This window comes from Lepidochelys olivacea (genome assembly GCF_965140295.1).
Source record: "Lepidochelys olivacea isolate rLepOli2 genome assembly, chromosome: 8".
In the NCBI taxonomy this organism is placed as follows: domain Eukaryota; kingdom Metazoa; phylum Chordata; order Testudines; family Cheloniidae; genus Lepidochelys; species Lepidochelys olivacea.
In genome coordinates this window covers 23326453-23339225 of record NC_140418.1, presented here as the reverse complement: position 1 = coordinate 23339225, position 12773 = coordinate 23326453, and the positions used below count along the sequence as shown (strand labels likewise).

Sequence of the window (12773 nt, the reverse complement as noted above, 5' to 3'; positions counted from 1 at the left end):
CAAAGCCCCAGCAGGTGCCTCTGTGGGGCTGAAGCCAGCAGGCATGCCCCACATGGCTAAAGCCCCAGCAGGCGCCTCCTGCAGGTCTGAAACCCCGAGACTCCCCTCTGCGCAGGGCAGATGCCCCAGCAGGCATGTCAGGCTCTTGAACTTCTGAAGATTATCGTATGTGGCTCAGAGGGTCAGTAAGTTTGGCCATCCCTACTTTAGCTGCTTTGTGGTTCTAACAAGAACCGAAGAAATGCTTTTTAAGGACCAATAAAAAGTAAAGGCAGGAAGTATATCTTCAGATGATACTGGCATCTATGTGAATAAGCACTTCATAAAGAATTACATGTTATTTAATGTTCTTTTGTCTTTTTGAGACCAAAACTCATCATTTCAATATTGATATTAATAAGGTGCATGTTAGGACCTGTTTTTCTAAAACATCCAGCACTAAAATTAACATTATGTACTAATTTATTTTAATCAATGAATGATTAAAAAAACTAGTAATATAGTTAAAATTATCTCTGTCTTAGTGGTCTTTCTGCACAGGATCCTGGGTTTAATACCTTTTTAGAGATTTAGATTTGATTGGCTGGAATGTAATGGAAGAGTCTTATACCTTCTCAGAGAATTACTTTTCACAGGAAGGTAAATGTATACAGCAAGTTTCATTATAGCTGCTGGAACTGGAAATGGACAAGTTGCCTTTTGCTGACAGATCACATGGTTTCAACCCATCAGGGACATCCATGAAAGCTTAATTTAAAGGTGACTGGCAAAGAGAATCAAAAATTCATTGCACCCTTTTTATGAATTAAGGAGATTCCTACCTTGTTTCTCTCCCATGGGAAAAGTTATTTTCTCTTCTTTTTTCATTAGAAATTGTAGGGCATATTGAGGATTTCTTAGTAGATTGTGGAATTCTAACATCAAAAGAGACTTAAACATAGAATCATAGAATATCAGGGTTGGAAGGGACCCCAGAAGGTCATCTAGTCCAACCCCCTGCTCAAAGCAGGACCAATTCCCAGTTAAATCATCCCAGCCAGGGCTTTGTCAAGCCTGACCTTGAAAACCTCTAAGGAAGGAGATTCTACCACCTCCCTAGGTAACGCATTCCAGTGTTTCACCACCCTCTTAGTGAAAAAGTTTCCCCTAATATCCATTCTAAACCTCCCCCACTGCAACTTGAGCAATTACATAAGCAATTGTAAGGGGAAGAGATTTTTTACTCAGTTTGGTGGTGTTGATAACACTCATTTAACTCGGATGCCTGGAAGACAGTGGGGAAGAAAGCTTGCAACCAAGGGCTGAAGGAGCTGCCACTTCAATCCTGTAGTTGTCCAAGGAGTCTCTAGAAAACAAGGGAGACAAAACTTGATGTGAAAAATGCCTCTTCTCAAAAACAAGTTTTCATGTCATCTTTATACACAAAAAAAGGAGAAAAAAAGGTTGCAAACACATTTACTTTCTTTGCAGGCTGCCTTTAAGAATGAAAATAAAAATGGCTTTGGGCCAATGCTTGCTTCAGGCTGGAATCTCATGCTAACATGATATTTTGCTGGGATTTTCCAAGACATTTAAGAGAATTGGGTACCTAAATCCCATTCAAATTCAATGGGAGTTGGGCATTTAACTCTCTTAAACTCCATGGAAAATCCAGGCTTTTATTTTTAGCTGTCAGTTGATGTTTCAGATTATATCATAGAGCTGGTTTTGCTATGTTTTGGAAATTCTCAGTGTGTATGTTTGAGTGAGTGACAACTGATGTAAAGTAAGGAAAATATGAATCTGTTGGTAGGTCGGCTGTAACTTAGTCAAAAGCCAGAACATTTTCTCAGATAGGCTTGGGGGAAGGGATGCAACAGCCAGACTTACTTTTTTGTAGTTCATTCATTGGAGAATAAAGTTAACTTAATTCCAAAAAACTAATTAAAAGATGGGTGTTTATAAACTAGTAGCAGTAATACAGAGTGTACTGCTTCTCCTGTGGTGTGGTTTTGTGTGTAGCAAAACTTTACTATTAGTTCTCTATGCAGAAACAGACAATTTGGTAATTTTAAGTACTGTTTTAAATTTTTGGGCTTCCATTTGAGAACCAGGGCTCCTTCCTCTTTTCAGATCCTCCCTCCCTTTTTCAGGCACACTAGGGGGGATATTGAGGTTTTAACTTGCCTTATCATTCTGAGCTGCATTTTTTCTTTCTGTGTCTTTCCCCTTGCTGACTGCCATTGTCTCTGCTCCAGAATAAGTAGTGTGACGCCTCTTGGATTCAAGGCCACCTCTGGAGAATGTCCATTAAAAAAATTAGAACCTGTGTTACAGTGATAGCAGTGATGCAGCTACACTAGTGCTAAGCTCCAGGTATAGGCATCGGTCAGGTAGAGCAGGTTTACGTGATAGTGGTAAAAATGCCGAAGCCCTGTTTATATTAGTCCTGCAACAATAGCTTGCAGTTGCTTTGATAATGATACTGTTTTTTAATGTGGACAAGATCAAAGAGTATTACACTACTTTTATTCATAGTCTCCAGCAGTCCACATAAATAGGGCCCTCCCAAATTCACAGCCGTGAAAAATGCGTCACGGACCATGAAAGCTGGTCTTTGGTCTTCTGTATACTTTTACCTAACACTATACAGATTTCACAGGGGAGACCAGCGTTTCTCAAACTGGGGGTCCGGATGCAAAAGAAGGTCATGAGGGGGTGTCACATGTTTATGGCAGTGGGGTCACAGTATTGCCACTCTTACTTCTGCACTGCCTTCAGAGCTGGGAGGCTGGAGAGCGGCAGCTGCTGGCCAGGTGCCCAGCTCTGAATGCAGCATCCCACCAGTAGCAGCACAGAAGTAAGGGTGGCAATACCATACCATGCCTTACTTCTGCACTGCTGCCTTCAGAGTTGGGTCAGGACCCCTACAGTTACAACACCCTGAAAGTTCAGATTTAAATATCTGAAATCATGGATTTTAAAAATTACAAATTTCTATGACTGTGAAATTGACCAAATGGGACCATGAATTTGGTAGGGCCCTACACATAAATAGTCCCACCGTACTGTCTAGACCACTGTAGGTCTGTTAATAGCAGTCAAGTGCTGCTGTCAAAATGTCTTTCCTATCAGAGATCACTGACTGTACGATGCAGTGAAGCCCACTGAATGAAATAACTGATAAAACAGATAAACAGTTGCATTCACAGGGGTGATGGCATTTAAGGAGACAGACATTATACTGACACAGGCAGCTTAGAAATGTAGAAGCATTGGCCTCTGAAGATCCAATCACACTTCATTCTTTTCAGCAACTCCAGTTTTCAGTCATTCTTTGTACCTTTTGTCCTTTACATCAGCAGTCAGCATTTTGCATAACTCACAACAAGCGATTCCTCAGGATGAGAAATGTTCCTCCATGGTATTTGTTTTGCGAGCCTGGAAGGAGAGTAGGAAATGTGTGACAGCACATATGTGGTTTCATTTTGTAGTTAGTACATTTTAAAGAGAACGTGGTTCTCTAATCTTGCTAAGTCAGGCCTTGTCTACAAACAAAAGTTGTACTGATTTAAGTAAATTGATTTAGAAACCAGCAAAGTTAAATTGGGGGAGCCCCCGTGTCTGGATGCTCTGCAATTGGTTTAAGTCCTTATATCAATTTAACTCATCGATTCCTTATTGACCTATGATAAATCAATGTAAGGCACTCTCAAACCAATTGAAGGGTACCTTACAGGGTGGTTGCCCTGATTTAACTACATTGGTTTCTAAATTAATTTAGTTAAATTAGTATAGCTTTTATGTATAGAGAAGGCCTCAAGAAGTGAAAGGTTTTTGTTTTGTTTTTTTGACGCCACTGTTTTCTCATTACCAATAGCTCCTATTAAACCTGTTTGCTGGAGCATAAGGAACTTTTTACTAAGTGATCTAGAAAATGAATCACAAGTGATTTCCTAGGTGCTTGTTCTACACTATTTTTTCAGTAATGCTGGTGGCAGGACAGCTAATACAGCTGTTGTGCCCTTCTGATGTTTTTGAATAAGAATTTGAGGCCGCAAGAAGAGAAACTCTGCAATGATAAGAACTTATTTTGATGTAACTGGTTTGTTAGGAGTGGACTCGGTGAATCTTTTTGTTTGTACAGCATCAGACACACTAGCACCCAACCTGGTGTGGCCTTTAGGCATTACAGCAATTTACATGTTTAATAATAATAATAAATAATAGCTTTATTGTGCAAGGAGTGGGCTGGTGATAAGGCATCCTAAGTGAAATTTCTCATCGAGATTAATAAAACACTGGACCAGTGTCGGCTGGACCAGTAATCACTTTATAGAAAACTTAAAAATATTTTCATTAACCACTGGGAGACCCATTGCAAATTCTTGAACTCTACAAATTAGCAAATGAACAAACTCAAGAAAACAAAATGTACCTTTCATTTTGCCAGTTGTAGTTTAGTTTTAATTATTTATTATAGTACTTCATATTACTGCAGTATTAGTAATATGGGAGCTCACTAAAACACCTCCTATTAAATCATTAGTGGGAGTGAGGTAACACCATCAGGTTTTGGGTCGGTGGATTAGTAAGGCTTTACTGTATTCAGAAGCAGTATTTCTTGTAAATATGTTTTTCTGGATTTTCCTTTACTTGTCTTTTTACTAAGTATCTTTCCCTGAAATCAGGACCCTTGTTTCCTAAGAGAGCAACTGCCCCATTTGCTTTTTCACCATGTGCGATCATAATATTCTGTCCTACCGTACTCACGTCAACAGACATCGATATCCTAGGCAGAACGTTTTTTACTTCAACTGAATAATTGTTTGAAGGACCACGTGCTCTCTTAAAAAATAAAGATCATGGAGGTTTTATTTGTATGTGATTGCTCTTAATAAAGAATGAGAAGCAAAATACAAACTGACAGAGTTTATTTACCATCTGTTGTATTTTTAAGCAAATTACCACAATTAAGAATACAGGTTTTGGTGGTTTGTACAAATACAATGTACAGCATTGTGAAGTGTTTTTACATGTATGTAGAGCCCTAGGTAAGACACAATCTCAGCTTTCTACCTCTTTAAGATAGGATTTTCAAGCTCTGAAAAACAGATTGGTGTCCTTTCTGTGGACCTTCTTGCAAGGGAGAGCAGCAGGTATTTTCGTGATGTCCTTTCTTAGGAAGCAAGAGAAATCTAGGACAGTGAGCATAGTGATGGTTAACCATGGATGTAGGTTAATAGTCACTCTGCCACCGTGGCAAGTCAGATGTTTAATTGCCACACTCTGCTTTTGACTATAGTGAAAAACCAAAATACATGGGCCTGATAAACTTTTGCCCTGCTCCTTATGTTGAGAGTTAACACCAGTGCACAGTGGGTGTAAAACACTACCCGATCAAAAGGTAGTGCTTTAGGCTCCCCTTACAGGCTTAAATGACAGCACCAGGTGCAGGTCCACAGTGAATCAAGCCCTGCTACTTTCAGTTATTCTAGATAATTATTTTGTCACATTGGATCTAACACAAAGTCCTTCTATGTGTATAACATATAAATGATGTTTGCTAGAATCTAGTACTCTTTGCTAAATGTTATTTCTATGAGAGAGACTTGAGCCCTGCAAGTCCAGTCTAGTTTAAGTTCTTAAAAGGTTGTTGATGCCGCCTTATTTTCCATTTGGTTTTCAGTGCCTTTTCATGTCGTTTCATGCTTTCTGTAAAGCTAAAGAAATCAACACGGAAGGAATTCAGGAAGACAGGCAACTAAATTGTGATTTTTTTTTTTAAACCATCGTGAATGAATGCTCTATTTTTGTTAACTTGGTTTTTTCTACCATAGGTCTCAACAAATGGCAGCATATTACATCAGACAGTGACGAGTCCTGCTGCTCCCTTACATTATCTGACAGACCACTGTGGATTCAGATTGGGGGCATTGAAGTTAACAGTGAATTGGCAGGTCTGTCTGTTTTAAGCCCTGCCTAAAGTGAAGGGGGCAGTATGTCATCAGTTAATCATCCCCCAAAACAAGTTAGGTTAGAGCTGATGAATTCATCACTCACTTAATTTCCTACTTCCATTTGAACTTGGTGCACCTGTACCTCATGTGCAGACCGTACATTTCAGCTGTTTCCACTGACACATATGTGGTGATAAGGTTGATGTGTATTAGCTTCAATTTATTCAAGAAAATTTCCTTTTCAGATTGGCTTCCGAGATTTGCATTTTATGATCATATTGAAATAACAGAGCTCTGGGTAAAGGTAAAATTGTTTTATAACAAAATGAGTACGGTATCTTTTAAGATGAGGATCTTAAGGACCCTTAAGATAAGGACACTTTTTTTCATAGTGTCGACAACATCTTAATAGAGACAGTCTTGTAGACACCTGCCCTTCCATTTGTGATCAAGTGGACTGCCTCTTCCTGCCACTGGCAGTTACATAACATATTGGTGGCTACTACAGCAATAGCTTACCTGGACAAGTAAAATTAGGAAAGCATTTAGTGTTGTTTAAGTTGCATTTAATGTGATTTAGCAGCTGGAACCAAGGAGGAGAATTAAAACCATGTGACCAGCCAGATCTCTGGAGGCCACTAGAAAGTGGTTCATGGACCACAGTTTAGGATCCACTGCTCAAAGAACATGTTTGACTGTCATTTTAAAGACTGACATTTTTTTTCTTCCAGGAGAGTATCCATATTCAGGATAGCACTTAACTTTTAACTTAATCCCATTGAAGTCAAGGGAATTTAAAGCAGATGCTTAAGTGATTTCCTGAATTGAGGTCCAAATTAGTATTTGCTACTTGGTAAGGTACTTTTGTTTGATATGGACATATGCATATTTTTATGCATTTTTCGGGAAGGTTTTTTATAGGACAGTGATAAGTGTTTCTGACTTACAAAATAAGCTCTATTTATTATAGTATGTTGCTTTCACTTCACAAGAAAAAGGGTTATGGTTTATGGACTTGGAGGAGTTTGATCCAATACTATCCCATTTTGTTAGGTGTAGTAAACCAGACATGCTTTGGGTTATTCTAAAAATAATCGAAGGAATTTTTGTGGTCCGCTGGTACTACAGAAGCTTGTGAACTATCTTAAAGGACATGAAGCTAGATTAGATATTATGAGAATGTCACCTGGGATGTTGAGAGGCCAGCTGTAAAAAGGTAAAAGGCAAAACTGTGTGTAACTTTAGGGTCCAAAATGCTGTGTTAAGCATCATTTAAAGGAAGCATATGGCCTTAAACTTAAATTAGAACTTCTACTAACACTATTAAAGGCCAGTAGAAAACCACATGGTTTGTAAATGCCATCTGCCTATTACTTACTTTAAACAAACAGTAATGTTAGTGTACAGCTTAGAATCATTAGGACGAATTCTTCCCTCATTTACTCTTGTGCAAAGCCCCTGAAGTTAGTTGACTGATCGTGGCAGTGTTGCTGAAGGGTAAATCAGGGCTGAATTTGGAATATGGATTATTGTCTGTTCATCTACTGACTGATTTGAAGACACAGGGTTCCTCTTCTATATGTGTTTGTGCTACTGGGTTTTTGAGCGAAGGCATTTAAACATGTTGGGAAAAACTGTACTCTTACATTTTTGTAGTATTGTTGAATTTCTGACAAGAATTTGTTTCTGTAATACTTGCATTATGGAGGTTTCCATCAGAGAGATTTCCTGGGTGCAGTGATGCTAATTAATACAATGCTTATCTCAGGGACTGGCGACCTTTGGCTCGCGGCCCATCAGGGAAATCCACTGGCGGGTCAGGACGGTTTGTTTACTTGCAGCGTCTGCAGGTTCGGCTGATCGCAGTTCCCATTGGCCACGGTTCGCTGTTCCAGGCCAATGGTGGCTGCAGGAAGTGGTGGCCAGCAGAGCCCTCAGCCCATGCCACTTCCCGCAGCCCCCATTGGCCTGGAACGGCGAACTGCAGCCAGTGGGAGCTGTGATCGGCGAAACCTGTGGACTCATACATGGCAGGTAAACAAACCGGCCCGGCTGGCAGCGGATTTCCCTGACAGGCCGCGTGCCAAAGGTTGCTGATCCTTAGTTTATCTAATCCTAGCCTGCTGCTATAGGCATTTGTGCTGCCCTGGGCCTGCCAGCCACGGAAGAGCAAGACCCATACTGTGTGTTAAGCAACCTGTCATATTTTTGAGATTAGAAAGTCTATTTTAACATTTGTGGAAAGCAAATGTAAATTTTTCTTCATACTCAGTGCACAGTGACCTGCACCAATGGTAAATGTCATTTGATTTCAGTTGCAAAATACACTTTGCAAAAATCAGCACTTGCTCCCTATGCGGAAGTGTAAGATTAGCATCCTTTTCTTTGTAGAAGCTCTGCTTGCTCAATTCATTCATCTCTGAAGGGCATGTGGACTTGATTTTCTTGCAAAGACAGAACATAGTACCCAAATGGAGGACGTATCAGATATTAAAACTAATGCAACAGATTTTTAGCCAAGATGCAGCAATTGGATGCATCTCAGCTTGGATCCACGATTCTATTAAACCTCATAATTGCGCCTCTCTTCCTTCCCTTTGTGCCCAATCACTCCCAAATTCCCACTCCATCTCACTTCCTTTTACTGCAGAGCAGAGGACCTAAAATGAGCTGTTTTTGAAACTTTTATGCTACTATTAAAGTCAACTTTCCAGGCACAGTAAGCACCTTCAAACTGAGAAGCTCCTTAGTATACACCCCTTGCCCACTCCTATGTCAGATCATTGTTCTTCTGGTTTTCATATCCTCTCTTCTCATCCCACCCCTTATGTATCAAGTGATTTCTTAAGCTTCCCTTCCCCTCTCTTCTCTGAAGTTAAATCTTTTCAGCAACAGTGTCAGGGCTTAGGCCCACCCATGGTCTTTTCTGTTAATCAGGATGTATTGTTTAAGGCATTGTGTTGGAGGGAGTGGAAAACATATGTATAGCTATCTAAAGCAATTCTAGTCTGAGCAAGCTCCAGCAAGATTGTAAAAAGAGTGAGCACAACTGGGCAGGTTTTGTTGGAACCTCCTTCGCTTTCCTAACCAGACTGAAATGGCAGGTGCACCTATACTGTAACACTGAATCTTCGTAATACTCTAAGTGCTTAGCTACTGGCGATGGTGTTGTAGAAGAATTGTTTATTGCTTGGATTGCTTCTGTTGCCATTTTCATCTGTGTCATGTGAGGCAGCTGCAGACTGTGAACCAAGTGGTTGCTGAAAGGCAGCGTGTTCAGTAGCTTTATTTTTGCTGTTCCATTGCATGCTTTCAGTTCTCTGTAGCCAAGTACAAATGTGTTGACACTCTGAGTTATAAGTCAGTGAGTTATAAATGGTCCCAAAGGCATTGTATATTAATCATTCGCAGTTGATTAACAACCTCTAAGCTTCTCTGAAAATTTAAATTAATGCTTGATGTTGAAAGTGGGTGATATTTAAAATGGGCTGGGCTGGTGGCTTGGGCTTTTAACTCCAAACAGATGAAGGATCTGTTAACTTGCATATGTTTTATAACAATTTTAAGACAGCCCTCCACCACCCAGCTTCTCTTACTGTGGAATGCACCAAATGTAACAGGTGAAACAATAACTGTTCTGACAACCTCAGATTCTGCTTGCCACATATGCAATACCCTGGAAGAAGTTTAACCGTTTTCCCTTTCTCTCCCCTTTTCAGCTCAGAGACACTAGGCACCTGCTGTTTTGATGGAACCTCACCACACTGCCACGAAGAACACCAGCTCATCAGAAACGACAAAAATTTGAGACTGAATTGTCATATTTTTCCTCTGAAATCTTAAACAGAGGGAAGAAAGGGCAGGGTGAATGTGTTAAACAAAACCACCCCCACTAATCCCATTGGGGCACCTGTATCTATTGTACATTTTCTTCAAAATTTAAAAAGATATTAGGAAATATTTTATAAAACTTTTTTGCAATAAATGATGCATGAGATGGTGAGAGACTATACAAAGTGTACGTGCAAGGAACCACTTGAATTATTAGTATGAAGAATCACTGCGAATAATTTTTTTTTAATGTGATGGTTTAATCAATATGTTTGACAGGCCCCAGTGATGGAGCCAATTGCCTGGAAAGATGACTGTAACTTTTGAACTCTTGTTTTGATTCTTAACTTTAGCACTGCATTTTCCATTCTCCAAGGCTTAGTTAGTATTTAGTATGGGTGTTAGCAGAGCTATAACGTGATCTAAAGCATGTCCGAAAGCAGCTGTATTGTAAAATATGAACAGTCTTGTTAAATGAGACCAATGTTTCCCAGAGAGGTTACGGGTAGGATGACAACAGTAACTCCATGTATCTCTAATTTATGGGAAAAATCTTCCCCTGTGAAAATGGTTGTTCTATTCTTATGCTGATATAACACTTTGGGAATTGAGGATTGTTGAAAACATATCAAGAAGGGCTACATCTCTGACAGTACAGTCATTTCGATTTGCTTGTGATGCTATAGCAGTATGGGATTCGAGAATGGATACTGCTAAGATAGGATAGCAGTCGTTTGCCAGGTCGTTGTTTTCCCCTCACCCCTTCCAGCCCAGAATAGAGGTCATGCAGGCAGCTAGTACAAAAAGAGTTTCCATCAGTGGTTCTAATGGTAGTTGATTTAATAGCATCAGAGAAATGTTGGGCTGGAGGGGACCTCAAGAGTCCAGCCCCCTGCTCGATTTGCATTGCATCAACTTCTTTGAATATCATTAAATCAAAATTAGAAGGTCAAATTTTTTATCCTCTTTCTTCCTTTCTCCAAAAGATGTTTAGTAATAGTTATTTCAGCTGAAGCTAGTGAATGTTGACCGTACTGCTAGAGTATTGGCTTGTTAATTTATTTGCCACTGATTGTTTTAACGTTGTGCGCACATTTTCTTGACAATATGGTTTCCTGTGCCCTTCTTAATGATAGAAGGGGATTCACAGGATGCCTGACTTGGGAGAGTAAATATTTATTTTGGAGAAATGAAAATGTGCACATAATCTAAAGATCTAATAAAGTACAAGTTCCTCTTTCCATGGAAATGCAAAGGCTTGTACTAAACTCTTTTCCTACTTACTAATATTCTGATCTTATCAGGGAATGTAAAATATCTTTCTACAGGCTATCTGAAAAGAGATCACCTTTTCCAAGTCTCTGGTTTCCAACGGCACAAATATGGTTTCATAACCTGTGTGCATGGATCGTGAATTAAGTAACCTTTGATTTCAAATCATGGTGACCATAGATGTATATTTTTTCCCTTTTGCTTTGGTATTTGGTAACAAATCCATATTTTTAGCAGAGCAGGGAAACAATAATCTATACCCAGGAAAGATATATTGGTGGTACATATAGTCAAAGACAGTTCTATATTAGAGATTTAGTAGTTATTTTAGTTTGATTCATGGTAACTTCATAATTTATTTATAAAACCAGAAACCAAAACCATAGCACCTGTTTCTTTCAAAAACTATTTTAGCTGCACGTTGCTGTTGTACAGTAGATTCAAATTGTGCTACTTTTCATAATAAACTGCAGATTTTTTTTTTTAAAATAGAGAATAGTAATTATTGTTCTGCAGTACTCTTCCTTTCTAATGTAGTCAAAGCAGAGGGTCAGCAGTCTGGTCCTGCTCCACTGCCCAAAATGTGACCAAGATATATTATAAATTAAAGCATCTCACTCTTAGGCTACATCTGCACTATGAGCTAGGTGTGTGATTCCCAGTTTCCGTACACATACACGTGCTAATTCTCATGGAGCTAGCGTGAGTATAAATAGCAGTGTTGACGCAGTAGCCTGGGTACCAGCAGCAGAGCCATAGCTTAGTGGAGCCTAGACTGTACCCACCAGTCTCAAGTAGGTTTGTATTCATCATGCTGCCACTGCAGATACGCATTCTACCACAGCTACACTGCTGTTTATACTTGCGGTAGCTTAGTGACACCTCATGCAAGCATGTGTAGCTAAGCTGGGATCACACCCCTAGCTCTAGCGTAGACATAGCCTTAGAGAGAGAGGGGGACAGGGTGCAGTGAGTTAATGTGCCAGCCTTTTACCTCTGGAGACCAAACTCTAATTGTATTACAGGTAGATGTTGGGGGGGGGGGGAGTCCTCATCCCCACTGGGGGAGTCCTTTTTATCCACGTGAAAACAAAACCACACCAGACAACATGGCACAAAACAGTTTCTGCTCAGGAAAAAGGCCCAGGACTGTAATAGCAGGGTTATTCCATGCTGGGATAGAAATGATGGATGTTGTGTGTGGAAGCCAGTAGTGCCTGCCTATATGACATCTGACTTTTAACCAGTGCTCTTATTGCCTCTCCTGCAAGAGTGCTAGCACACATCAGTTGGAGTATACAGAACATTATCGTGTGAGAGAAATGCAAGTCTCTGCATTGGAGAAGATGGGTAAATTAAGCAAACAAAGCTTAAAAGATAGACAAGGTAGCAAACTGTATTTGCTCATAAAAATGAGTTTATTTTCATGGGAAGTAGTGCAGCCATTTTGTTTGAAACCAGATTTTCATTTTGAAGTGAAACTGTCAGGAATATTTTAATGACTGGGAAGTACAGTAATGTATTGCTTTTCACTTTTTGGCTTTAGTTGCTTAATATTTAAGCTTTGCTCTGTGCTACCTTTTTGTCTGTATATTGAATGGTCACTATGCCTCCTTCATTTTGTAGACTTGAATGGGCGGGGAAGATTCACTTTTAAGGTTTGCTCAGAGGTAAATGTTAAAGAATGTTGTGTAACATTTATTCAAATAAAGCCTTGATTTTTTTTCAGCA

At 39.7% G+C, this 12773-nt stretch overlaps 1 protein-coding gene across 2 annotated transcripts in view; it reads left to right on the top strand.

Annotated features, from left to right (window-relative positions):
- Nucleotides 1–12773, top strand: part of PWWP2A (PWWP domain containing 2A) — a 47205-nt gene extending 34432 nt beyond the window's left edge. Inside the window, exons 3-4 of one of the 2 annotated variants that reach the window (XM_084636226.1) lie at nucleotides 5820–5939; nucleotides 9659–12773. In XM_084636226.1, coding sequence (XP_084492352.1) covers nucleotides 5820–5939; nucleotides 9659–9672 — 134 coding nt within the window. In that variant the 3' untranslated portion in view covers nucleotides 9673–12773. The remainder of the gene's footprint in view (nucleotides 1–5819; nucleotides 5940–9658) is intronic. The other variant, XM_084636227.1, reaches the window with a different exon arrangement.